General features: G+C 39.4%; 2 protein-coding genes across 8 annotated transcripts in view; one reads left to right on the top strand and one right to left on the bottom strand.

Annotated features, from left to right (window-relative positions):
* CDC42BPA (CDC42 binding protein kinase alpha) overlaps nt 1-22,146 on the top strand; it is a 163,582-nt gene extending 141,436 nt beyond the window's left edge. For 4 of the 5 annotated variants that reach the window (XM_040552935.1, XM_040552932.1, XM_040552933.1 and 1 more), the window contains 7 exons: nt 1,735-1,832; nt 3,138-3,222; nt 3,962-4,085; nt 5,400-5,517; nt 14,754-14,871; nt 15,799-15,956; nt 17,273-22,146. In XM_040552935.1, the coding sequence (XP_040408869.1) occupies nt 1,735-1,832; nt 3,138-3,222; nt 3,962-4,085; nt 5,400-5,517; nt 14,754-14,871; nt 15,799-15,956; nt 17,273-17,404 (833 nt within the window). In that variant the 3' untranslated portion in view covers nt 17,405-22,146. Of the gene's footprint in view, nt 1-1,734; nt 1,833-3,137; nt 3,223-3,961; nt 4,086-5,399; nt 5,518-9,091; nt 13,514-14,753; nt 14,872-15,798; nt 15,957-17,272 lie in introns of those variants that run through there. The other variant, XM_040552936.1, reaches the window with a different exon arrangement.
* Nucleotides 22,147-23,945: 1,799 nt separating this feature from the next.
* Nucleotides 23,946-27,128, bottom strand: part of COQ8A (coenzyme Q8A) — a 38,482-nt gene continuing 35,299 nt past the window's right edge. For all 3 annotated transcript variants that reach the window (XM_040552942.1, XM_040552941.1, XM_040552943.1), the window contains exons 13-15: nt 26,435-26,500; nt 25,862-25,948; nt 23,946-25,345 (exon numbers count right to left, since the gene is read on the bottom strand). In XM_040552942.1, the coding sequence (XP_040408876.1) occupies nt 25,052-25,345; nt 25,862-25,948; nt 26,435-26,500 (447 nt within the window). In that variant the 3' untranslated portion in view covers nt 23,946-25,051. The remainder of the gene's footprint in view (nt 25,346-25,861; nt 25,949-26,434; nt 26,501-27,128) is intronic.

Below are 27,128 nucleotides of genomic sequence, written 5' to 3'. Positions count from 1 at the left end.
AGACTTGTGCTGCTGTAGCTAGTGCAAAGAGAAATCAAGGGCCAGGATTTCTAGGTCAGTCACCTGATCTCCTATTTCTAAACACCCAGCCTGATCTCTAAAACAGCCTTAGGCCCTAGAGAGGCTAGTGGGATCTTTTTGCATTTGCTACAGCTGGAACTAGACTGTTGCTCTTTAAAGCCTAAAAATTTGATTATACTTTGGCTCAGCATTGTGATTTGAATTGCTGAAAGATAACAGGATCTGGTAGTTAGACTTGTCTTTCTCTTAATGGTACTTATTCTTGCTTACTGATTTTTTTTCCCTTTCTTTTGTTGCTCCTTCATTCTCTCAACTCTTTTCTCATTCATCTTCTCTTTCTTTTTAATTTTCTTTTATTCTTTTTTTTCCATATTTTCCGAACTACAGCATAGTAGTAGAAAATGTATTTCAACAGTGTAGAAAATGTATTTCCTAACCTCATTGGGAAAAAAAATGAAAATTTTCAAGATTTCCTTTTCTAGTAAGAATTGTGTTAAACATTTATTGCATGTTTTTTCAAAGCTGGGACTTCATAATTGTGACAGAGGAAAAAGAAAGCTGCAGTACTTGCCTTCTTTTTAATATCTTTCTGAATGCAGATAAAGATTAGCCAAATTTGTCCTCAGATTATAAGAGCACAGTCCTATGTTGATTTTTAAGATAGTCTGCCTTCTTACTTCACTGTGACAGCACTAGTCACGTTGCAGAGGAGAGTAATGTTTCCTCTGGTCTGAATGAAGCCCCATCTCAATGTGGAAGAATAAGTTTTTACAGCCTGTATGTCACTTCTGTTTTTCAAGCAAGAGCACGATTATTATGATGTCAGAACTCAGAAAATGACTGAGTCAGAATAAAAGATTAAGTAAATGAATAAAAAACAGTTATTTTCACATGTAGACTTTCTATACTGGCCATTGACATTTGTGCAAGTTTTTTCATTGCCTTAAATGAAGTGACTTGATGGCATTCCAATTCAGAACAGAGGTATATTTTATAGCAAATAGTGTTACATATAAACAAGTTAGATGCTCTTGTTAGTCTTGGCAGACTATGGCAGCTTTCTTGCCAATGTGGAAGTACTGAATTATCCTTATACTGAATGTCCCAGTGGAAAAAATTTCATGCTTGGAAAATGTGCGAAATGAGTAGCACAGAATTCCCTTTACAATGTGGAAAATTAGAAAAGAGAATTAAAACTAGCAGGAAATATGAAGACACTACTGACTGTATCATGGTGCTTAATTTTAACTGATGTTCATTTAGTACATGGTCCAAACACTAAGCACATTCATTCAAAGGACGGTTATTAAATAACAAGAATACCTACCACATCATGTACAAAATACAAACTGTTAAAAATAGGGTTTTTAGAGAAGAAAAATATTTAACAACATCAGTGCTTGGCAGAGTAAGTTGTAATTCCGTGTAGTTCATGAAGTGGTTTGGTTCTGCAAAGTTAAAAGAAAAATCTTGTGAAGGTTTTAGAAGTTTTTTTGGTGGTGGTTTGCCTTTGCAATAAATTTAATGGCCATTTTTTTAGTTAAAATTTATTTTGCAACCTAAGGTTGTTTTTAGATTGTTTTGGTTTTGGTTTTGTTTTTTTTGTTGGTTTAGTTTTGCTTTTTCTTATAAATACTGTTAAACCATAACAAGTTGTATATTGTGAACCCTGTGTAAAAGCACATGACTATATACCTAATCATTCCATCTCAGGTTACAATGCACCATACCTCTCTGTGTATAGTGAAAATGCAATTGATATCTTTGACGTGAATTCCATGGAGTGGATTCAGACTATTCCTCTCAAAAAGGTAACTTGCTCTTTTGATATCAGTTAAAGAATATGACTAGACTTCAGTATTGCTTTGCTACATTCATACTTTTTTTCTTTTTAAGGACATTAGAGTTCATCATTAAAACTGCTTGTTTAAACATAATTGAACTAAAAGAAAAAAAAAAAAGAAAAAAAAAGGATTGTAAGTAGAATTTTGTTAGGTTTGGTTCACTTACCAAAAGGAAGAAGTGTTTGAAAACTGACACTACCTTGGTATTCAGGAGCTGTTTGCTCAGCTGGAACAGGCTTCCTAGCAAGGTGTTTGATGACCCATGCCTGTCTGTGTTCAAGAGGCATTTGGATAATGCCTTTAATAATATGCTTTAACTTTTTGTTAGCCCTGAAGTGGTCAGGCAGCTGGAGTTGATGATCTTTGTAGGTCCCTTCCAACTAAAGTATTCTAATTCCAACTCTAAAGCTGTATTGGGAAAGGGAAGGGGAAAGGAAAGGGAAAGGGAAACAGCTTATTCTGGATGAAAAACAGAAGCAAAGGAACAGCTCATCCTGGATGTCATCTCTAAGCATGTGGAAGAAAAGGTGATCAGGAGTAGTCAGCGTGGCTTCACCAAGGGGAAATCATGCTTACCCAGTCTGATAGCCTTCTACAATGGAATGACTGGCTGGGTAAAGGAGGGGAGAGCAGTGGATGTTGTCTACCCTGACTTCAGGAAAGCTTTTAACACTGAAGGGGGAAAAGGGTTTGTTTCTAACAATTTACAGACTATTTGGAAAGTGGATTTTTTTTCCTCATGAAGCTGTACATCACAAATATCGTTAGGTTTTAGCAATCTGTATATACTTTTAAGTCACAACGTGTAATTGTGGCATGGTGCTAACACAAAATAAAATCTTAGTGCTTTGTGCATCTGATAGACTGAAACTGTATTATTACATGAAGTATCTTATGGAACAATTTATTTAAATGCTGGTAGGAATGTTGTTATGCGTATGGCTTTAAGTGGAATTTTAGGCAACTCCTTGTGTACTGGATCTCCAAACAGAAGTTGAAGATCTAAGATTGTCCTTTCCTCTGTTTTGTGGCTATAACGACTCTCAGTTGTTACTTCTGAGAGCAGGCATGTGTCATTGGATACTGCTTCCTCCAGATTGTATTTCTTCTGTGGAGTAGGCTTTGCTCTGGCCAATTACACTGTTCTGCTCCCTGACTGGCTTTATAACAGTGCTCCTTTCATAAAGATTAGAACGCTCCTTGGAACTTTCAGAATAAGATGCACTATGTAAATAAGAGTTATTACTAAAAGATTGGTTTTCCTTGTTTCAGGTACGACCCTTGAATGCAGAAGGATCGCTCAACCTTTTAGGATTGGAAACAATTAGGTTAATATATTTCAAAAACAAAATGGCAGGTAAGTAAAAAGGAGCCGGTTTTCATCATGCAAATTTTTGTTTAGAAAAAGCATTTTTCTCTTGGCCTGAATCTGTGCATTGTAGAAAGTTCCATACATACATACATCTCTCAAATGTATACTTGTTAGTTTGGGAGAAAGCCATGCTTATGTATTACACAGTGATTGCAATGATACTGATATCTGGTAGGCAGGTAGCCTGATTTTTTTTTTTTCCCTTTTGAATATTCAATAAAAATATAAAGAGACTTAAAATAGAAAACAGAATGACTAGTTGCTCCCCCACATCTGAGATAGCCTGCCAAAACACCATCTAAAAATACCTGCACAATTTAGGGCTTTAATAATGATCTTGGCAGTGCTGAGTTGAAATTAATCTTATACTTGACCTAAAGAAACCTTTCCCAAAGTTCAGAAAACAAATGTTTTATACTGTGAATTTTTTTTAAGTATGTTCTCCTTGAAAAGGGAAAATAAAGGTTTTGTTTGAAACAATTAATCCATGTTTATTTTGAGAAATACGGTTGTGGCAGAAGGGTGAAGAGAAGGGTTAAGTCTGCTTTTGTTTAACAGAGTAGACGGTGACCAAGAAGACCCCTAAATCAAGGAGCGTTTTTTCAAACTTGATGGAAAATGGGTGGTGTGCTACACTAGCAAAAGTAGAAAGAGGAAATGTCTTTGAATTCAAATTCCATGAATGCCTAATGAAGTTTCTGGATCATTTTCATATTGATTCCAGAGGGCGATGAGCTGGTAGTTCCTGAGACATCAGATAACAGCCGGAAGCAAATGGTTCGAAATATCAACAACAAGCGCCGCTATTCATTCAGAGTACCAGAGGAGGAGAGGATGCAGCAGAGAAGGTCTGTATGCAACCTGTACTTGTCTTCTGCACATGCCTGTGGGTCCTGAAGGACAGTGGATGATGCCAGTGTAGTAGTACTTCACTTGCTGCTTTCTGGAATGCCTATTCAGATGTTTCTGTGTCTTCACTAGCGTGTTAATCCTCTGTATAATTCCTGTTAATACCAGTTTGGAAATGGATATATGCTGGATACATGAGTAATTTCAGTAATACAAATTGTCTGAAACAGCTCTAATTTGGAATGCAAGTTTCCACATACTGTATATAGGGACAGAGGTGTGCACATACATTGTATATGTAAAGATCTGTAATAAACACTTTGCAAAAGGAGATTGCATTGATAATTATGCATATATATTAATTATTTTCAGACTTTTGTTCTGCTTTTCTTTCTAGAAAGGCAGTTCTACTCTCAGCAGTATTCCAAAGCACATGCTTTTCAGATTTATTTAACTACATTCACATTCTGTAAATTTCAGAAAACTCACCTTCAGGGGACATAGGACTGCATGACGTATTTCTAAATAGAAGTCTTTAACAGGTCACAAATACTTTCCTAAATGGCAGTTAAATTAGGTTTGCACTATTCATTCACAGTGTTCACAAAGCATGTTACTGTCCATTTACTATCACCCACTAAGGATGGCCTACTACTTTGCTAAACTACTCTCCAAGTACTTCAGGTTTCTAACTTTCAACTTCTTTCACGAATGGCTGGCTCTCAGCTTTCTTTTCTTTTTGGTTATAAGAAAAGTAATATGTGTGTGCAGCAGAGAAAAAAATTCCAGTTCTTATTCTTGACTTTTCTGAGCCGATTGTGGTTTGGTCTTTTAAAATTGTATTTATTCTGAGCTCTGAAATGTGCATACTTCTGGAGAACTTGTAATGCCATTCTGACCACAGACTGAGAAAGGTACCGCAGTATTACTTTAATTGTTTTCTTATTTTCTCCTTCATTTTCATCTGTGCTTTGTAATACAGCATCACAAGTGGGTTCTGCTTTTGCTCATCTTACAGAGCTTTTTATCAGCTCAATAGTGGTTGTATATGTTCTGACTTTTAGTAACTATTGGGTGTGGGCTATTAGCCTGCAAAATATCATTCATTTGTTCTTGCCCTTAGCCCTCTCTTCAAGCTGGAAGTTTGCCAGCTTGCTTGTCCATGCTAGTGCTGATAGCAAGAGTTTATTATTGCTAACATGGTTAAATAGTTAATTTCCATTTTAAGATAGCTGATAATCAAAGCTATAATTATTTTTTAAGCGGCTATCTTCACCTTGAACAAAATATCTAAACAGTATTTTCTCTTCCAGGGAGATGTTACGCGATCCAGAAATGAGAAATAAATTAATTTCTAACCCAACTAATTTTAACCACATAGCACATATGGGTCCAGGTGATGGTATACAAATTCTCAAAGACCTTCCAATGGTAAGTGCAAAAGTACATGTGAGAATGACTGACTGCAACAGAGGCTACAAATAAGAGAAAGACAGACAACTACAATTTTAAATATATGTTCAGAGTGTTTGATTAATTTCGTATCGGGAACAGTGTAACTAGGGAATGGATGCTGTTTATGATAAAATTTACATGAAGAGGATGACACTTAAGCGTTGATGGCAGGGGAAGGATTAACTAATGCCTCTTGGGTTTTAAGGCAGGTTGGCTTCTCAGTGTTGGTTTTAGCTTTTATAGCACTTTTAAAGGTAAAAGGAGGATTTGAGCCTGGATACTTTGTGGAAATGGAAAGAGAAATTCTTTTCTCCATGAACTACGTTACTGTAAGTTCAATTCCTTTCTTTTCTTCCTATCCTTAACTGCAGCTTAGCCTTTCTCTCTGCAGCCTCTTCTCCCCAGATAGTGAAACTGTGGCAGTTTAAAAGCATGTAGTGTCCAAACTTCTTTCCATGAGTAAGATGCGATTTTTCATTTTCTCTCCAAATTAAGTAGATTCAGTGAAACAGAATTTCTTAAATGAAAACTGCCCTTTAAGTAAAAATGAAGAAAACAAAACTTGTAATAGCACACACATTTGTTTCCACAAAGCCTTTTTAAGGAAATACTCAGCAGGAAGTTAGTGAAGTTTTTGCTGAGCTACAAGGTAGTATTTAGTTCAAAGGAGATAATCACACTGCTCACTTCAGGCTACGTTGAACATCTATCTTATTTATGTGTTCTGTATTGCTTTCCAAACAGTGGTTTTTCATCCACAATAGATGTGATTCAGGATATGATAATTAACTCTGTAAGAAAGATTATATGATATTATTAAACAGATGATACGAGTACCTCCATAAGACATAGGCGTATATAATTAGTACAGCAGCACTGTCTAAAATGATCATCAATATTACTTGGAGTTTACGCAGAAAGCAGGAAGTGGGAGGACTTTTCAGTATCTGAAAAACTAAAAGGAAACAACAATAAGACTGGAAAAGAAAACGTGCCATGCAGTTGCACTGGCTTTAGAGCTTAAGAGCTTAACTTCTGGTCTCCAGATACTCATTTCTGCAAAAAATGATACTTCTATGTTATATTTGACATACTGATCTTTACATCTTTGAAGTCTGCATCTTGAACAGGAGCCCTTTGACACTGTCTTTTACTTGTATGAGGATAGGCAAGGAAAGGAAAAGATTTCCTTTAATCTCATACTAGAGACACTTAGAAAAGGCTCTCTATAAGAAGTCAGTGCAGCTGAGCAACAAACAGTAGTGTGTGTGTGTATTTATAATGAACTAAAAATTAAAAGAAGCAGGCTCTAAAAAACGTAAGACAAATCCAAGGGAAGTTGGCTGAAGGCCAACTCACATCGCACCTGGATGTTTATATATATGTGTCTGCTGTTTAATGATAATTTGCTTCAGGGCAGGATGCAGATCAGAACTTCTTTTCAACTCTTCCCTTACTAGTGTGTTCTTTCAAATATTTCTGTCTCTAGTCAAGTAGAGAAAATAATTACTAATGATAAAGGTAGGGCAAAAGATGTCTTATTTCATGAGTGTTGAAAGTTCTTGAGAATGAAAAGCTGAGAGGATTCTTAATCAAGCCCCAAATCTGGAAAGTGTAAAATGAGGAAATACTTTACCTATAGATGGGGATTTTCAAGACTCTTACCTGGATTAATATTTCTTGAGCTATATCAGCCTTGTATTAGCTAAAAGGTCATATTTGGAAATAGGATTGGTAATTTCCTTCTTACGAATCAATACAATGTTTTGAAAGAAATTTAGGAATCACTTTCTATGCTTAATATCGATGAGAAGACATTAGAAAATGTTTATGCTATAAAACTGATTTATGCACTTGTTCCACTGCTACATCTTTTTTTTTTAAAGTTACTATTAAAAACTCTTTTTTTGCAAGTAGTCTTAATGCTGGGAGAAGTCATTGCAGATAAAGCAAATTTGATATTTATTTTTATATTTTCAGTAACAAGGTAAAGAATACTCTTCCATTCCTGTGTATGGCTTAGCTTAGTATGCTTCAGAAGAAAATGTATTTATTTTTAAAGAAATATGGGAAAGATTGCTGCCTTTTACTTTGCAAATGCTTATTTCTGTTTACCAAAAGGAATAATAAAATACATTTTTGCATGTAGAGTGCTACCACTAGGGGGACTAAGCAGTACAAAGCTAATAGTTTTCTCAAATTGACTTTATCCAACTACTTTAGGAGATGTTGCTTATGAAATATCAGAATACAGAAAGTGAATGAAAATAATGAACTGAGCCTTTTTACTTGCTGTTTCTTCTGACTTCTTTGAGCAATTTCAGTCGTGGCTGGATCTACTGATAGGAATTTGTTGTTCCAGCAGGGGTTTTCGCTGAAGTCAGTATGGTGTTATATGGGCAAAAGGGTCCTTATTGATAGGGTTTAATAGAGAACAGATATTTTAATCTCTGCATTGGATGAGATTGTCACATTTTAATAGCTAGCTTGGCTTAGCTTTATCTTACATCCGTGGATGAACTTTACAAAGTGAATGACAGTTTTTATTTATATGTATGTGTTTATATATGTATATTTATTATATACACTATATATACATATATATGTATGTATACATATAGTGACTCCAATTAAAACCTGTCTCTGCAGTCCCATTAACCTGCCTCTGCTACCTTTTTCAGGTGAAGTGCCTAAAATTGAGCAAAGCACAGAATTAGATGTGGTGGCAGCGTCTATTGTGTGGCCAGGTTGCAATGTGCTGGGAGGGCAGGTGGGGACACACACGTGGGCTGCCTTAACCCATGGCGTAACTGCCTACTGGATGCAGTGCCCATGGGAGCTTCCTTGCTCCCAGCCTAATGCTTTCCTTAATGATGTCTTTTGGAAGACCAACTGCAGAGGGTTTAATTTGTATTATAAAAGTACAAAATGAAAATCAGATAAATGGAGAGTTTAAAATTATTCCTGGCTATTTGATACGATGTGTACAAAACAGATGCCTACATATGCACAGCATGTTTGTCTGCATGTGAGAATGTCCTTGCTGACGCAGCCACACAAGGGAAAAAGACGCTTTCTCTGTGCATTCTTTCCAAAGTCTTGGTATGCAACAGGCACTTGATATGAGCAGTGAGATATATTTATAGCAAATTGCAGTCTTTTCGCCTAGTCCTGTGTTCTCTCCATAATGGACACTCTTGACTTCAGTATAGCCTTGTGTTTGCACAGAAGTGAATATGCCCAAGACTGAGTGAGGTCAGATTTAAAAGAGAATGTATTAGATGTAATCAGACAACTGTAAGTTTGCATCCTTCTTTCCTTCATCACTATCAGTTACTTTAGGGTCTGGCTTTGACAAGCAAGTTTGTGGGCTAAGCCATAACAGAAACCAGAAATTCTTATTTGCTGTTAGCATAGTTGTAATCAGTACATGTTTGTATTTTATTGATGTGGATACTAGATTGGGGTCACTGTACTGCTTTGTACAATTTAGAATTGTTCCTGTTAGTATATCCCCAAACTTATTTATGTACGTGTTTTTCTTCCCTAGCAGCCTGTCACCAATTAACTGGCCGTACAGTCTGGCCTCCCTTCTGCCCTCTTGTCCCTTGAAGCCACTTTATCGTGGATGCTCCTTAGTAGTGAAGATCTGAAATCTGGAACTGCACTTACTGCAGCACAGACTACCACTCTGTGTCCATCAGATTTACAGGATTGATTTTGCTTTCATATTCTGCATGCCTGAGTATTTTACATACAAAAGCTAGTCTCAACTGCCATGATATTTGATCGTTAATGCTTCAGTTTGACCTCATTATACATGAGCCATTATACTTCCATTACAGATTATGTGTGAAGCTTTGCTTGTTTGAAGTGAGAACCTATCAGAGTAAATGAATACTTAAACATATTTGATATTCTTTAAAGACAGTGGGAACCGCATGCATGTATCTAATGGCAGAGTCCATGGAGAGAGTTCCATGAAGGATTGTTTTTAAAATGTTGCCATATCCTGGCTTTTTCACACTCATGAATGGCTAAATATTTTTATTGTCTGCAGTTGGCCTGCCCTCGGCTTTTTAGCTTTTTAGACACTCCCTTTTCTCCCTCATTGTTTTTTAAGAACGTAGATGGCTTTGCTGCCAGTTCTATTGGTAGCAGGTATCTCAGTGAAGTCTATGTTCATGGACCATTATTGGAATGGTGGCTTCTCGTAGCATATTTAGATGCTGCTAAACTTACTAATAACAATTTAATGTATATTATATATTACATGCCATAGTGTGTTCATTGATGTTTCAGTTAACATGCAAAGCCTCATAATACCTATGCATTCAAAAAATAATAATAATTTGGATTTTAGCAGCTGAGAGAAATGAAGATAACAGTAACAATAACGTTTGATGATATATATTGGGATGTGATTTAATGTTCATTCAAACTTTACTATATTCCACATACAAAAAGTAGTGCCTTAGGTTTAGTAGAGGGGTAAGCTGAATTTTTACCGTATTTTATTTCAGTAAGTCCTAACATTTCTAATGTTATTTGGGCCTGTTTCTTTTAAGGTGATGAAATCAGTTGGATAAGGGGAAGAGAAAATTAGGAATGGCGTTCTGATTTGCTGGTGGCCTTTGGTTAAACCATCCATTCAGCAGGCTGACCTGCTGAAAACGTACAGATGGCACAGGGAGTGAGATCAAGCCTTAAAATGCTTTTCTGTTAAATCTGGAGTTAGATGAATTTGAATAACGAGCACTTGTGTCAGCATGTTCTGAAGAGATCAATTCGAATTTTTTTCCTGCTTAATTTGCAGGATTACTTTTCTCTCCTTTTTCTTCATGTCACACTCTGGGGGCACGTTGCTCAGTTGACCTGTTAAAAATGTTTGAATTTCCCAATACTTCTGCTCTTTATCTGATAAGGGCCTACTCTTCTGGAGTGCAGAGACATCAGTGCAAAGTCTGTTCACCACTAAAGCGCTGTCAGGCTTAGTGAGCACACAGGAGGAAATAGGCCTTGTGTTCTCTGTGTACGACAGGGTAAATTGTCCCAGTTGTCTGACACTAACCAGCTCACCTTCCCACCCAGTCTGTGTCCCTATCCTGTTGAAACACTGTTCACACCTGTTAGAAATACTCTGTGTTTGTTGTATGGGTGATACTTAATTTTAATGGAATCGCTAAAATGCATGACTAATAGAAGGAAATCTCTTACGATCTTTAACTGTTGTGTATTCTCATCTTTTTTTTCTTCCCACACCATCTCGCCTGTGTTCACCTTCCTTTGTGTTATGTCTATTTTAGATTGTAAGCTCCTCAAGGCAGGGAACTGATGCTTCTTAACTGTCTGTAAAGCACCTTTTATAACTGTGGTGCTCTTTGAAATATCAAATTCTAATAAATATTAGAATTTATTCCCAATGAGTTAAAAGTTTTTTTTTTTAATGTTTTAGCAACAGCAAGGGCAACAGGCCCATGTGACACCATCTAAGGAAGGTACTCAGAGGACTGGGGGTAACTGTGTAAGAACCTGTGCATTGACAAGTGAGCAGGGTTGCTGTTTGGCTGTCCTTCAGTGTTTGACTGCTTTTGCAAATTGCTGTTGCTGGGTAACCTGCACAACCATCCTTCATTGCTTTCTCTTCCTGTTGTCTTTGATAGCAGCACTCCCCTTGTCAGTTCCCTCATCATCAGTCCTGTATGATGTCCTCTCCGAGCAGCTTTGAATACATCTGCCACGTGACTGTTAATTCAGCTGAAAAATTCCTCTCTTACAATTCCATAAGCGGTGCATTTCCCCCATCTCCTCACTCTGTTCTGGGTATTCCAAACTTATGACTCTGAGGGTATGGACAGCTGAGTTCACTGTACTAACACTCTGTGATTTTCCTTTTGCCTGGCTATTAACATGGGAGAAGAACCCTTGTAAAGTGGCTTCCTTCACCCCCTAACTTTCTTCTGTCCCAGCTGATTTGTTTTCTGCTGTCAACTTTGGGCTTTCCACAGCTCTGACATGCCAAGAAACAGATACTTCATGGCTTTAAAAAGAAAAAAAGTGTATAACAACTGGGCTGAACCTTTTGCTGTGAAAATTGCATTTTAATCACCAGGAGGATCTGGGAATTTTTTATCTTTTTTTTTGTTCCACAGTGCACATCCTCCAGCAGTCAGTGGCAGGGATGAGATGCTGTGTATCAGGTTGCATTAGGAAAAGGTTCTGGATCTGTCTCTGTTGCACCAAGCTTCCAAAGGGTTTGTTTGTGATGAAATCATGTGGAGTGCAAGAATTTACACAGATGGAGAGAGACACAGATTGTGCCTAGACACAATCTAGGTTCAATTACGTGAATGAAGTTGAAACATGTACAAGCAGGAAGATCAAAAATTAAAGATAACACCATCTTGTTTATAGAGATCCTCTTAATCCTAGTGGTTTTAATCAGTGACCAAGGTAAAATACTGTGCTGTAGATACCCTTCCAGCTGGAATGTAAAATCTAGGGGATGGAATTGATACTTTCTTTTTTTCGTGTATTGTGCATCCTGGTCTGAATACATGAGGTTGGTATGTCCTGTGGTGATTCAAGCCATACTAAAACAATTACACAAGTACTCGCTAGGATGTTGTAATTATGTACCGTGCTGTGGCCTCTAGTTCTGCTTAGGACACATTTGCAGGTAAATCAGAAATTGTCTGTGAGGTAGACTTGTATAATGGTGGGTGGTTGCTCGGGGCTTGTGTGTGTCTGAGCTGGGCCCCACTGTAATGGAAACACTGCTGTTGGGTTCTGTGACCTTCGGACACCCTTCAGACACATGCAGCAAACCTTCACTGCCAGACTGCTTCACTGTTCTAGACCCCTACCACTGGGAAGGGTTTCAGATACATACCTACAAACCACACCGGAGAGAATTTAAAAGTGCAGAAGAAATAATAATGTATTTTCCATAAGGTTCTCCATAAGGTTTCCATAAGGTTCTCCGGCATGTACTTAGTTCATTTTTAGATCAAAGAACAATAAATTTGCTCTGTGGAGAAACTTTCTACAAGGAATTACATGGACGTTGCAAACTGAGGTCATGAAAAATAATTGTCATTAGCAACACTAATAAATTAGTCTTTTTAACGTACTCATTCCTTCCTTCCCCTGATGACTGTAGGTTATCTATTCAGTCACTGTTAAGGAGGTAGATTGCCTTGTCATTAAATGTAATTGCTCTCCTTGCAAAATTAAATGTTGTAGGTTTATACAAGTATGAAGCGCCTTCTGTGAAACTTCAGTGTGCTAATTGCAGTGCACACATTTCCTGGTGCTGCTCTTGGCTTTCCTTTTTATTTCTCAAAACACAACAATAACCTCTTCCATAGACTATTTGTTCCTTTGTGTAGCATCGGAGGAGCCTCTGTTCTTTATGCACAGCCAGGTTGCTCACGCTCTAAGCTGTAACTCAGATTGTTCATTGCATGGTGAAGGACAGGAGCAGAAATTTAGTATTTGGTGCTACAAAGTAGGTTGTTCATTCTCATTTATGAAAAAGAAAAAAAAAAGGTAAGCAAGAGGCAGCAGCGTGATCCCGCAAGTGATTTAAAATAGATCTTTATAAGCCTTTGGGTATAAATCCTCACTGACAACACTGCAGAAGCGGTTACGGGGGGAATTAAACAGGGCTTTTCCCTTGGTAAGGTCTCTGGTACTCTTTTTGGTGTTTGAGAGAGATTTTAAATTCTTCTTTGTTTTTTGAGTGTTAAAAATGAGCCGTTTCTAGTCCTCCGGGAAGATGAAAAGCAAAGATTTGAGAGTAGTAGCAAAGAGGTCTGTAATAGCAATGACTCTAAAAGTCACTGTAAAATCGGACTGACAGCAGATTGTCTGATAAAGTCTGCACTATATAATACCTATTCGTTGCAAAGCCTTTATCTAAATATCCACTTTAAAATATATCCAGAGAAATGGTTGGTAGCTGAAAGTCTCTGAGAATACCCGGGGGGTGGTGGATGGGGGAATCCTTGTTCTGGTCTGAAATTTGCATAACATCGCAGCATAAATAGGCATTGCAATAGAAAATGTTGTTTTATTGTGTTTTATTTACCTTATCTGAGATAATGGATGGGGAAATAATTTCTTCCTAGCCATATTTAGTTAACAGTTATTGCAGGAAGTGTTTTGTAAAGTGGAAATGCTCAGAGCTACCTGCAGTTCTCTTCACATTCTGCATCTGTAAAGGTTCCCTAAACTTAATTCTAGTTAATGCTAATGGCTTAATAGTGGAAATCATGTTAGTCTCCTGTTTAGGCAGAGATAAAGTGATAAGAAAGGATATCAGAAATCCTGGGTTAAAAAGCCAGCTCATCTTTAGGCTAACTAAGCTGAGAATCCTTTTTCCCCACAGATAGCTATAAGTTAACAGAAGCAGAAATAAAATCTCCAATTAGTTACTTAAAAGTATTGTTTTCCCTTCATTTAAAGACATAACCTATTTTTAAGGAACTGCCGTATCCAAGCAGAGGCATTGTGTTTTATCTCTTCCCTCAGTTAATGACCACTTCAGTCCAGTAATAATTTAGAAAATCTCGCTGGAACTCTTAGATAGTGATAATGGAAATATGTAGAAAAACTGATGGCGGGTGCTCTGGTCATCCTGTTTGAGCAGGCTGAAAACACGAGGCAGATCATTACTTTGGTTCAATTGATGGAGGTCTGGAGAAATGCTGTTAATTCCTTCAGAATCACCTGAGTAATGGAAGATTGATCCAGTAGGTGTTACAACTCTGCAGGCATTAGGGATTAATATGGTTACCATATAAAGTTATGCATGCAAGCCACAAAGGATGGTATCAAAGAGAGACAATTTAATAAAATCCATAGAAATGTGCTCAGAATGCATTATGCAGTGAATCTTGAATTATGTCTATAGCAACCTAAGCTTGCAAACCATTCTTTCAAAGAAATTCTTGAACTATTAGACTCACTTTTTCAGTTGTCTGCATATGTCCGCATATGTCCATGTAATTCAGCACTTCCCTAGTGTGTGCTTCCAGTCTCTGCACTAAACTGCAGAATATTAGTTTGCAAACTTTGCTGACATGCTGCTCAGACAATTCATATCTGGTAAGGTTGGGTTGTTAATGTGTTTTGGGGCCTTCCTTCCTAACATCCAAGGTTGAGCTAGCAGTCGATAAAAAACTTGTTGTTGTGTGTCTGCATTGCAGAATCTTCGGCCTCAGGAAAGTCGGACTGTGTTCAGCGGCTCCGTCAGTATCCCATCGATCACGAAGTCCCGCACAGAACCAGGACGATCAATGAGTGCAAGCAGCGGGTTAGCAGCAAGTAAGCAAACAGATCTCTTGGTTTGGGGCTACGCACAAGTATTTTAGGGAAGAGCTACCTTCATTTGTTTCTGTCTGTACAGCCACTAGATAGGTTTTTCAGACGTGATGGCTGGCTGTATTCCCATTGAGGGCAAGGACAGCGTTATAATCTTGCTTTCAAAGGAGCACATGAATGAGCAGCTAGCAGTTTGAGAATCCCACATGTGAAATATGTCACATTTCTAAAACTGCAGTTAGAATTAAAATGGCATTCTTACCCTTGGGACTACTTTGATACTGCTTAAGTGTTTTAAATCATTGACAAGTTGTTCACAAGTTCCATGGTTACTGTTTTTGTTGCTGAACTGCCTAGAGCTGTTGCTGCCTCTCTTGCTGCTGGTGCAAAGAGGAAGCAGTAGAAAACTGGCTGCTGGTATGGAAGTGTTGCGTTGCACTGAATTGGAAACACCTTTCCTAGTGCTGCCATGCTACCATGTGTGCCAGAGTCAGCACAGGTCACTGTCACCAGGCAAGTGATTAAATAAGAGAGCACGTGAAAACAGCCAACAGCTTGCAGAAGGCATGTATGTCTGCTGTAATCTGTATGTGCTGGCGTGACCCTACCCACTCCCTGGGGAGATGCAACTGTAACGAGGCTGCCACCACAGCAGTTTCTTCAACTGCTGTCTTTTTAGGGACATAGTGACTCTGTCTGTGCTGTGTAAAGTGTGCTAATCCTGACACGCCAAGGGAGAAACCAGAGAATCCCTAGGAAAAACTGTATCTGGCATCAGACGAGATAAAAGCTCACATCAACTGCAAGCCATGAGCTGAGCATCTTGGGTCATGCTGAAGGAAAGCAGAAATAGCTAGAGAAACAGCTAACAAATTTCTGGTACCTTGACTGGGCATCTGTAACGCAGCTTAGTTCCTCCACATGTTTTAGGATCATCTGCACAGAATGGCAGTGCGTTGCGGAGGGAATTCTCAGGAGGTAGCTATGGAGCAAAGCGTCAGCCGATGGCATCGCCCTCAGACGGCTCGTTGTCCTCTGGTGGCCTGGACCAAGGCAGTGATGCACCAACAAGGGACTACGAGCGAGAGGTGAGTGATAGCATAAAGAGGAGAAAATCGAAGCATGTTGATAAAGATGAGGAAGTTAAATTATGCCATGGGTTTGGTTGGTGTAAGAATTTCTTCACAGAGAAGGCCAATCAAGCATCAGAATAGGCTTCCCAGTGAAGTGAGAGAGTCCCCATCCCTGGAGGTATTTAAGGGGCTTTTGGACATGGCACTAAGGTACATGGTTTAGTGTTGGGACTTGGTAGGTCAGGTTGACAGTTGGACTTGATAACCTTGAAGGTCTTTTCCAACTTAGATGATTGTACAATTCTATTCTAACTCTGTTCCTAGTATATAATGTATAGAAAATTCTCTTTGCGCTCCTTACCTGTAGATACAGGGACAGTGAGGTTCCCAAAAATACTGGCCCAGTAGACTAACAGCTTGGTAGCAACGTCTCACAGCTTGAAGTGGTGATACTACTTCTGCCCTTTATTTGCAGACTCATAAGCCATATTAGCAAATATTTCACAGCAGGCATTTTGTCATAGTCGTCAGAGTGCCTGAAGTTAATGAAGTAATTTAAGAATTATCATATAATAATTTCCTTTAGAGCAGAAACTGGATTTAACCATTTACATTTTGTGCAGAACAAGACTACAATTATGATAGGATGACAATCCTGCCCAGTGCTAAACTCAGTCCCTCCAACCAGGAATGTTTTACATAGGAGGGTTCAATCTGAAGTTGGCCAGCAAAACTTCACCAGCCTATTTTCAAACCAAGGAATGAGAAAATTAGAGATCACACAGGCTTTTCGTGGTACAGAAAGGCAAGTGTCAACCCAAACTCAGGTCAGATGTATTTGCATTCTGCTGTACTCAGGAAGATCTAACTGGAGTAACTTGATCAGGATCATTTGAATTAATATTCTGGGAGCATCATAGAAGAAACTGTGATAAAGTGTGTACCATGAAGATTCCACCATTTAGTGAAGAGCATCCCAGGTTCTAAGCTGCAAAAAGGCAGGAGCTATTGTAGCTCACAAGCAACTTGGAGTTGCATGCTCAGACTCATGAAGAGGTCCTCAGTAATGTGCAGATTGCAAGAATCCCACAGGTGTTGTATCCTTATATCAGCATCAGTTATGCCTACTGTAAGCAGCAGATCTGACAGTTTACTCTTAATTCCCACCCCCTTGCCAAGAAATTCTGAGCAAAGAAAATTCCTCAATATTTTTGGACACAAACAAAATATGTGTAGGCCTCTGAATCTGGTCACCTGTTGCTCAGACACCCTAAGTCACTCAGACTTTGTGTTGTTACTTACTGGTGTTTTCCTGTGTCTCTTGGCTGCAGGACTCTGACTCTCCAAGACACTCTACTGCGTCAAACAGCTCCAACCTCAGCAGCCCTCCCAGTCCAGTTTCTCCTCACAAGACCAAGAGCCTCTCCCTGGAGAGCTCTGACCATGTGAGCTGGGACTCATGAACTGCTTCAGCTTTCAGATTCGACATCACAGCAGCTTGCTGTCCCCTTCACCTGTTCCAGTTCCCACCTTCATCATCTTAACCCTCCACATCGCCCATCTCAGTGATCTGGGAGTGGGCTAGAGAGGCTGGTCGTCTTCAGCACCGTTCAGCACTGCCTCACCCTCTCTTCCCCAGATTTGACAGCAGCAAATGAGCAAAGCTAGGGTGTTGGTAAATACCAGATGCTGTTAGATTTGTATTAGTATTTGTTTCATTTTTGTGGTTACAGCTGCTTTAAAGACATATTTATCCCACCCCCCAATTCCCTCAAAAGTAGCTTAAATAGACCAGACCAGTGTCAACAGGAGAAAATGTAGAGGGAATTTTTTTCATGCAATAGCTTGTTGTACTGTACAAAAGTAGCACAGAGACCCCTTCCCCTGCATGGGGAACGATCAGTATGTCAGAGGCACATAAAAGCTTTCAGCCACCACATTTGAATGTCAGTCTGATTGTTGCCAGCAAATCCTTATTGATTAAGATGATGCATATTTTACTACCGTACAGAGTTTAAATAAATACACAGATGTTAGAGTAAAATATGTATGTATATATTTAAAAAAACAAACAAAAAAAAACAAAAAAAAATTGTGTATGCAGCAGAAGATGGATGCTTATTTAAGAGAGCCTTTAATTTAAGATTTGTGTTGTCCCTGTTTTCATGCTTGGTGATATACAGACTTGCAGGCCTGGCCTAAAACCTTTTGCAGGACAGATACTCATTTACTCATTTTGCGTACCATTTGCTGCACTGCCAGGAGTCCCTGCAGTACTTTCACATTTCTTTACTTCTGGCAGTAGTATAGCTGAGGCTGTAATTCCCGCTTTCATGTTACTCCTCTTCCTTTGCAAAAATGACAATGATTGGAAAGCAACCCCTGCCCTGAAAACCAAGGGTACCAGTCAGCCACGCGGCTGCCCTGGTTTCTTTTGTGCTAGCTGTGCAGCTGAGATACCTTACGGCATGCTATGGTAGAGGTCCTTACAGCAGCAAGGGAGCTCAGTGCCACAGGATTCAGCAGGAAAACTGCTTCCCTGGGTCAGCCTTTGGCCAGGTTTAACTAGGAAGGGAGCAGCCTTCCACATCCCTTTCATCATCCCTAAACAGAAAACTGTTACCGTTGTTACCAAATACTAGTTTATAATACACCAACCAAATGAGTGCTCTTATCCTGAAGCTAGCCCTCGCTGGCTGTGCTGTCACTGTAGCAATGAAGAACCTTGAAGACTGACCTCATACTGTTCACACTGTGGTCATCGAAGATGCCTAGTCACCCACAACTGCCATGCTGGCAAGGTTGGTTTTCCTCTCCCATGCTGTGGGTTTGTGCAATTTGCAGTTGTTTCTGTGTGCTCACCTGCTGTTTGGTTCCAGTAGCAGTTCAGGAGGCCAGAAGGTATTGCAGTGAATGACAGAGCCCACTGCAGCTGCAGAAATAAGTAAAAAGCTGAAGCTGGTCATGCAGTCAACAGAATAACGTGAGAGACCGATGTACAAATGTATGGTAAGGGCAGATGTCTCATCTCTTCAGTTAGCAAGGCAGATGTGTTTTTCATTTGGGAGTGTTCAAACAAGCCTCTTTGCTCAGTAGTATTGTTGCTGGTGTTATACTATTACCATACTCAAACGTGTAAGGTTTTTTTGCATTTAGAATACTGTTTTTTTGGTGGGTTTCAGAAGCTTGCTATGGCTCTTAAACCATTACATATTCTTGCGGTCAGCAGTGGTAGAGTGTTTCACCCACATAGAGATGTTTGGAGTTTTCCAGTTTGTGTCTTCTGTAATGGAAGTTATAGGTAAGTTCAAACTGTGTACAGTAATTTCCAGGTATGATCTCCATGTGAAACAGGGAATGAGACACAGATCGTTGCCTGTACCATTTTATCATGCTGGGTCTCCTAAGTAAGATTTCTCTTTCACTCTGAATCAAAAGGCTTGTCAAAGTTTAAGCTCATTAAATACTATTTTGGGACAGGAATTCAGTATTATTTTTGAAACCATCATATCAAAAACCTGTCTCTTTCCCCGATTTGGGATTTTCAGAGTAGCAAGACGGTAGTGTGTGGTTTTTGGTTTTTTGTTTTGTTTTCACTTCAAAGCTACTACTTTTGCAAGCCTGACATTTAATATTAAAAGCTTTGGCAAACAGTTAAGCACTTGACATTAATTCCTTCCAGAAGAGGTTCTGAGGGACAGATAGGCAGGGCATTATTGGCATTATTGAACTCCACGTCTGCTTCTTTTTAAAGGCTGCATATTGCTTCAAGTATAGCCACTCCTTTTTTTCCCCCAATCTCGTCCTGTTGGTGAAGCATGGCCACACACTTTTCAAAGACTTTGCAGACTAGTTTTGTATTTACTGTATGTTGTATTTAAATATTAATGTTATTTTGCTATTCAGAGAAGGCATTTAAACAGCAGTCATTTAAGACAGAGCAGCCTGTGTGACAGGTCCCCTGGGAGAGGGTCACAGCATCTTTTTTATGCATTTATTTTTTTCAGTTGAGCTGATGTTCTACATGAAAATGGAACCCAAAGAGCCACTACGCAGAACACAATTAAAATGCCTAAAAGTGCATGTTTGCTATGTTACAGCACCTGAAAGGTATTGATAGCCCAAACTGACATTTTCAGGCAGAGCAGAGGTCAGCTGTGTTAGAACACTAAGATCCACAGGACAAGAGCTCCACAGGCCTATGCTGTTTGCACACCACAATTTTTAAGCTTTGGCGGTCTCCTTTAGGATCACTATATTTAATCATTTGTTTGGTACTGTGTATTTTTATATGCATCTGTTAAAAAGAGAAACAGAAACTGTTCTCTCAGTTGAAACACAAATGACCACATCACTTACCTGAAAGGAGAAAGGGTGTCCTAGGACTTGAATAGTTTTTATACATTTGGGGGCCATTTGATTATACACAATTTTAAACCACGCTCATCTTTTTTGTTGTTATGAACACTGAAAACAAAAGCATACTGTAGCTGAGCTTTTTGAATACTTATAGGCTAGGAAAAGCAACTTGGTCATTTGAACTGTTAAAGACTTTTGCCTGGTATCTTAAAGACAGTTGTCTCTTAAGGCTTGATGTCTCTTAAGGCTACTTTGCACTGTAGCATTGTTTCAACTCCACAAGTAGAGGGCTGCAATTTGTCCAGGGAGCTTAAAAATCTCCCCCCTTTATTTTTAACTGTAGCATATGTTCTGTGTACACAATATGTATCTAGCTGTTTATTTCTTTTTGGCTGAGACTGAAGGTAGCTTGCATTTATGACACTACTTAAACATATGGGTTGTTGGTTTTTTGTTGTTGTTTTTTCCTCTTTTATTTTGGTGGCAACAGAAGATCTGAAGAGTCAGGCAGCTACTAAGGACTCCAGGTTACAGAATGAAAAAGGTTTGGTCAGTAGCTTTCCCCTGCACGTGCATGGACATAGGCATGTGGCTTTCCACATTTCATGAACCCTAAAACAGGGTTATAGTACTTTCTTCTCTGTTGTACCTGACCTGCAGAAAACAGCCGATGGTGTCAAAAAACATTCCTGTTTCTGATGAAGTAGCTTCTTTTCCTCTGGTTAGTTGCTGTAGCTTGTTATGATGTACGTTTTTGTCCATTTTAACAAGTTTCAAAACTAAATCAAAAACTGTCTTTGATTTAATTCTTATAAAATTAACAGCCAAACATGTTTTCCTCATATATACAGCAGAGGGGAGGAAAGGGGTTTGTCATACCAAAAAAAAAAAAGTCCACAAAGCATAGTATTTTTATAGAAAGAGAGGTTAACCACACCTAACTGGCTCACAGAGCGTATCAGCCTTTCAAAACACTTGAACTATTAAGAGAAAAAGATACTAGCATCAGCCAGACCTAAATGACAGGACAAACATGCTCTTGGGTAGTAGTTTCTTGTTCAATTTTGTGTATGTTGTTTAGCTTAAATGAATACATTACGGGCAACGACCCATACCTCCTTAGCCTGAGAATCAGCGGCACATTCAGCTTCTGCGGTGTTATTTTGTTTGTTTCCTCATAGGAGTCAGTTCCTTGGAGGAAATGAGACATTTTTTCTGTACTAACACAAACTGCACCCAGCTGCATGCTCTGTGTTTATGCTGTATTTGATAGATGCCCTCAGATACACGTCTACTACAGACTTTCCATTCTAAATTCAAACTTGACATTGTCTTTCTTAAATGCACAGGAAAAAAATAAGTTATACTAAGCTGTGGCTGGAAAGAGTCTCATCCACAAGGAAGAAATCCACAAGCAAATCAGTGTTGGTATTTCAGAGCAATTATATCTGCCTTTTTATGTATGACAGTTTCATTTATTTAAAAAAAATTGTTTAGGTTTTTCATTGTAATATCATTGTACAGTTTTGCATGGCCTAGATGTAATCACTTTTGTGTTTTAGAGTATAAAAGCTGACAAGTGTGCGTGCAGGGGAAAGATTCTGCTTTTTTTTTTTTTTTTTTGCCTCTTCTCACTCTTTTGTTTAATGCCCTCAGTGTTGTAGGGGACATTGTAAGAGATTCTTTGCTACAGAACAATGATGTAGATTCTTTTGCACAGAAATATTTAAGGTGGAAAAGTCAACAATGTAAAAATGACTTACCACCACTATTTTATGTCGGTAACACACTTAATATTAACCTACTTTGATGTACCGCAATAAAACAGGGAACTGTTAGAAATGCAGATGGTTTGTCTTTTTTCCCCCCCTCACATCTCTCCATGTTAAGGTTTGAGGAGGAAATGCAAAGGGGAATAATTGCATTCTAGATGATAAGACCAGCACAAGCACACACGGAAGAAAAGCAGTGGGTACACAATTCTATATAGCTTTAGCAGCTTTCAGACAAATTTAACAGAACCTTTTTAAAAATTAAGTCAAGCCCCTTTATAGTTTGGTATATTGAACTTCAACTACACTGCTTGTGACCACCTTCTCAGGTCATTTGTTCTGTGTTGGTATTTGTAGTCATTGTTTCTGAGGTTCCTCCTTGATTTAGTTATGTGTCAAGTGTTTCAGCTGCCCTAACATTGGAAGCTGGATTCTTTCTTATATATGTCTGAGCTACCTCCTCCAAGCTGCTTGTCATGCATCTTTAAATGCATTGCAGAATACCTGCAAAGTTACTTTGAGTGTGTCCTGACCTGGTCTCACTTTCCACCAGCTCCTCCACAAGCCATGATATTTTCTCCACAGCTGAGACTGTTCATTGGGGTATCTTCCTCTTTGTTTGTTGTTGTGTTGGTAATAAGCTTAGCTTTGATAACAGCTGTCAGTCAATCCCTCCCTCCCCTCACTTCTACAGCAGGAATACTGTGCTGTTGTTGGTCCTGCGTTGCAAGCTGTGCCACCCAGCATCTTATACAAAAGATCTGCGGTCACGCGAACAGGTATATAATGAATGTCATCTACCTGTGCGTACTGGAACTGTAATGCTCTTCAGTTATTTTGTTTTCCTTGCAAGTATTCTGGACATACTGGCTGTCAACCATCAGAAACTTTGCTAGTAGTATCCTCGACAGCTTTTTGTACTTTGCTTTTTAACATAAGCATTTAACATCTCAATCCATTCCACCATTTTTACAGCTGCAAGGTCTAGAGCCAAAGGAAAAGTAAATAATATATATCAGAATGCAAAGCACTAAGAGAAGTGAGTCCATTAGTGAATTAAGTTAAGCAGCTTTATGCAAAACTATTACTTTGTTACTGACTAGCAGAGTTCATGCTTCTCAAAGTATTAGAACTAACTTGATGAGTGGTTTTAGTTGAATTAAGTACTACTGGATCTTCCTAAAACAAGCCTTAAATCAAGCAGTTTATATTTTTATGATCATGGAGGAAAGGCAATGTTCTCCTTTCTTATACCTGTTCTCCTAGTTCTTATACATCCCTACTGAGAGAGACCATTTATGCACCTGCTCTTTATCTCTGGAAGTGCCAGCAGTCAGGCTTCCTTACATCATGAAGTTTAAGAGCATACAGCCTTCTGCATTCCTGGGCTGGGCTAACCGAGTAGAATCAGCTGCTGCTAAATATCTTGCACTTGACAGACAAGGACACCTGACTCACCAGCACCAGATAAGCATCAACTCCAACAGCCACTCTTTCTTCACAAGTGGAGGAAGGGCAAAAAGAGCAGTGTCCAGGAACTCTTAACAGAATGAGTAAAAAGGGAAAACGAGCAAAAGACAGTGAGTTACCAGGAATTTTAGTGGCCAGACCGATTGATGTTCAAGCTGACATCCCTCTGGCTCCTGGTAAACTTGTCATCACTGTTACCATGTGACACAGCTGCAATGGAAAAATGAAGGAATGAACAGGCCACAGTTGGCTTTGCAAGGGTAGTAGCAATTCTTTGAGCAAACAACTACAAAAGGGACATGGAAGGGTCCCCTCTCCTGTGCTGTTGCGTATCTCAGCAAATAGGACATGGTTTACTTTTGTAGTCACTACACCAGACGATGGAAAGACTGCAGGCCCACAGCACAAGCACTTTTTTTTATTGAAATCAGAACTCATACAGGTACAGGCTTTGTACAAAAAAAATCTAAGAAAGTATATTTGCTAGCTTGACTCCAATAGTTTAAAATTGTGCGTCTGGTTTTAAACATGTGACATTTGAAGCTTGAAATGCTCATGAGAGACATGAAGTGTTTGTCTGCCTTGCCATAAGTTCTACATTACTGGAAAACAGCCAAAACCCCAGACTAGCTTTCAAGTTAGGAGTCCAGCAAACAATTGGTGTCAGAGATGTAGCTTATCTAACTCACCAAAGTCGATACCTACCCGACAGTGAAGAATCCCACTATTTGTGCTCAGATGTAGTTCTGTTGATTAATAGTTGCCTCCCAGAACTGAGAAGAGTTGTGTGAGTATGTGTGTGTTTAAAAGATATTGGCACTCCTCAATTCACAGGTTTATAAAATGTTTCCTATGTTTGCCTTGCAAGCCAAAGAGAAGCAGAAAACATAAAACTTCACGTTATGTGTACACACATCCTTTGCATTACATCAGCATCACTAAAATCCAGGAACGTTCTTGCACTGCTGTCACTTGACTTACAAAAACAGGAGAAAGGGGGGCTGAGTGCATCTGTGGTAGGGTACACCTTAGTATTTCTATTTCATTCTGTACATCACAGTACAAAAATTACTTGAATTCCACCTTCGCATGAAAGCATGAAGGTTTTTAAAAAAAATTTTTCAAGAATTCCAAACACATTTCAATACTAAATTCCACTCTTGTCCTCCTTCCCCTACCTGCTATATATTAAAAAAAAACACAATATGCAGCTATCATCACAACGTTAAAAATGTATTCAAGGTAGTTGGCTGGTATCCTGAAACAGTATACAAGCACTCAAGACAGTTTCCGGCAAGCTGCAGACTGTCCTGGCAGTCTTAGTGTCGGCCAGACAGAGCATCACAGAACAGCTTTGTCTCCGTGAAACTCACGCTTGGCTTCCAGGGCACAGGCTGCTGCATCGCAAGAGGATGGAGAGTTAGGGTGCAACACATGGGAGGCTAGAACATTCTTTGCAAGGCTCAGACAAACCGTGCCCTCAGAACAAGATACATTAGTTCATTCTTATTACTCCTCTGGCTTCTTGCCCCTAGTGCTCCAATATTTGCTGTATGCCTCTTGGAACATGTTTTTGCAGGGAATTTTGGCCTTCAGTTTGGTGCAGATAAGGAAAGATCCCCCCATCTTCCGATGAAGAGAGTAGGTCTCTTCTGGTGGAGGAACAAGCCGATGCTTCAGCATGACTGGAATTAAACCATGGATCTTTTCAGTGGTGCTTTGGTTGCCGAAATCAAAAGGTTCCTCAGACGCAAAAGCCTCTCCCAGGATGAGGACAGCATTTAAGTGTGCATCTTCCATTTCCTGCCCAAAAGGAAAGTGGCCCAAATAGGTATCACTAACCATTTGAAACACCAGGGAGGAAAAGGAGAAATACTAATCCTAACAGCAGCCGATTAGGAGAAATATGTACCTATACGCACAATTAATGTAACCCCCAGACCCTGACAGACTGATAAGCAGTTGGTTAATTCCAAGCACCTAAGCCTCCCAGAAGACTGTCTGCCCAGTCATGAAGTTTCAGCAGCATCACTACCTGTCTTGCTGAGGGAGTGAAGGGAGACGGAGGGGGTATAGAAGAAAAAGTAGTTTGGGGGTTAGCAGATGGTTATTGTAAATGATTATTACATTATCATTTTGTTCTGGCTCCTGCTGCCAGAACAAAAGGAGAGAACAAAATCATGAACTTTTTTTGCCCTTCTCCCTCAGCTTGGCAACAGGGCTTTCAGACTGCCATCAAGAAATCTATAAGTTAAGATCCACGTTCTTCAGCAAACCTTTCACTGGCCACCACTAAAAGTAGACGCTTCTGCTCCGTACCTTGACTTCATAACCAGTGAGGAATTTCATTTCAATGGACTTCTTCAGTACTCTCTCTCTGTCCATGTCAGCAGCTGCCTTGATTACCTGAATAGGAAGAACAATTTCAGGAGAGCTAGGTGATGACTGAAAGATGCTTTCACACAAGAAAGCACATATATATGAGTGCATAAATTTATGAGTCTGTAAGCAGGCCACAGAAGACAGACAATGAACAGGACAAGCAATTCCCCCACACCCTCATATAAAAATCACTGAATTGTAGTGGGTGAGAAGAGAGGATCCCCTTTGAGATACACTCTGCCTAAAAGTCTCCCAGTAAGCAATGTTACAGTTTTCCACATTTGTCATGTAATTTAAACATCAGGACACAACCACCAAAGGTTAGCAGCAGACATGCATAAAGCTATCATAAGGGATAAAACTTGAACCAAGCTCTCATCTCCATCCCTGCTTCCATCTACACCCAAAAGTAGATTCAAGCACAGACACAAAGCAATACAGCTAAGAGAATTTTGCAAATACCCTTAAGAACCCCAGCGCAGCATTCTAGGACACACTGCAAGTCCTCACCTCAATGTAAACGTCTGTGAACTTCTCGTCAAACCCTCGTGTTGCTCCGAAGTCCAGCAGGGCCACCTAGAAATGGACAAACCCTTCAGCACTGCAGTATCAACCACTTAAGGAAGAAGGCCTGACCTGAGAAGACTCCCAATACTTTCCGGAAGTTCAACTTGCTGGAGCAGTGCTTTCCTGCTGTCTCAGCTTCCCCTTAATTCCTTTATTCCCTAGCAATAGGGCAAGCATTTATTCCAGTACATGACATAGGAGATGTGGCCTGTGATGACATTGTCACACCTGTTCTGTAACCCCACTCAGGCTTTCTGCTTGGGGACAGAGCAATGCAGAACCTTCTCCCAACAATTCTGAACACATATCTCAGGGCTGAACAAGCAATTCCATCCGGCCTGCAGGGTACAAGCAGGCAGCCAAGCCAACTAGCAGGACATCTGCAAATGCTTCCCCAAGCACCAATATCTTCAGCATAGCACAAGACAAAAGCATTCAACTAAAAACTGTTCAGATGTGCCCTGGTAGAACAGTGCCAAATACAACTTCCCGGTGACACATTTCAAAGAAAGAAAAAAAGACCCTGAGGCTAAGGAGTTATCTGTGACTGGATCCAGGGCCAAAGACAGGCAGTCCAACAGAGTTACACGAGCCCTGTTCTCCCTCCCACCCAGACCAAGCAAGTAAAAGCAGCAAA

The sequence above is a fragment of the Cygnus olor genome, chromosome 3 (genome assembly GCF_009769625.2).
Source record: "Cygnus olor isolate bCygOlo1 chromosome 3, bCygOlo1.pri.v2, whole genome shotgun sequence".
Taxonomy (NCBI): Eukaryota; Metazoa; Chordata; class Aves; order Anseriformes; family Anatidae; genus Cygnus; species Cygnus olor.
The sequence above is the reverse complement of the archived record's forward strand: the minus strand, read 5'-3'. Positions and strand labels throughout refer to the sequence as shown.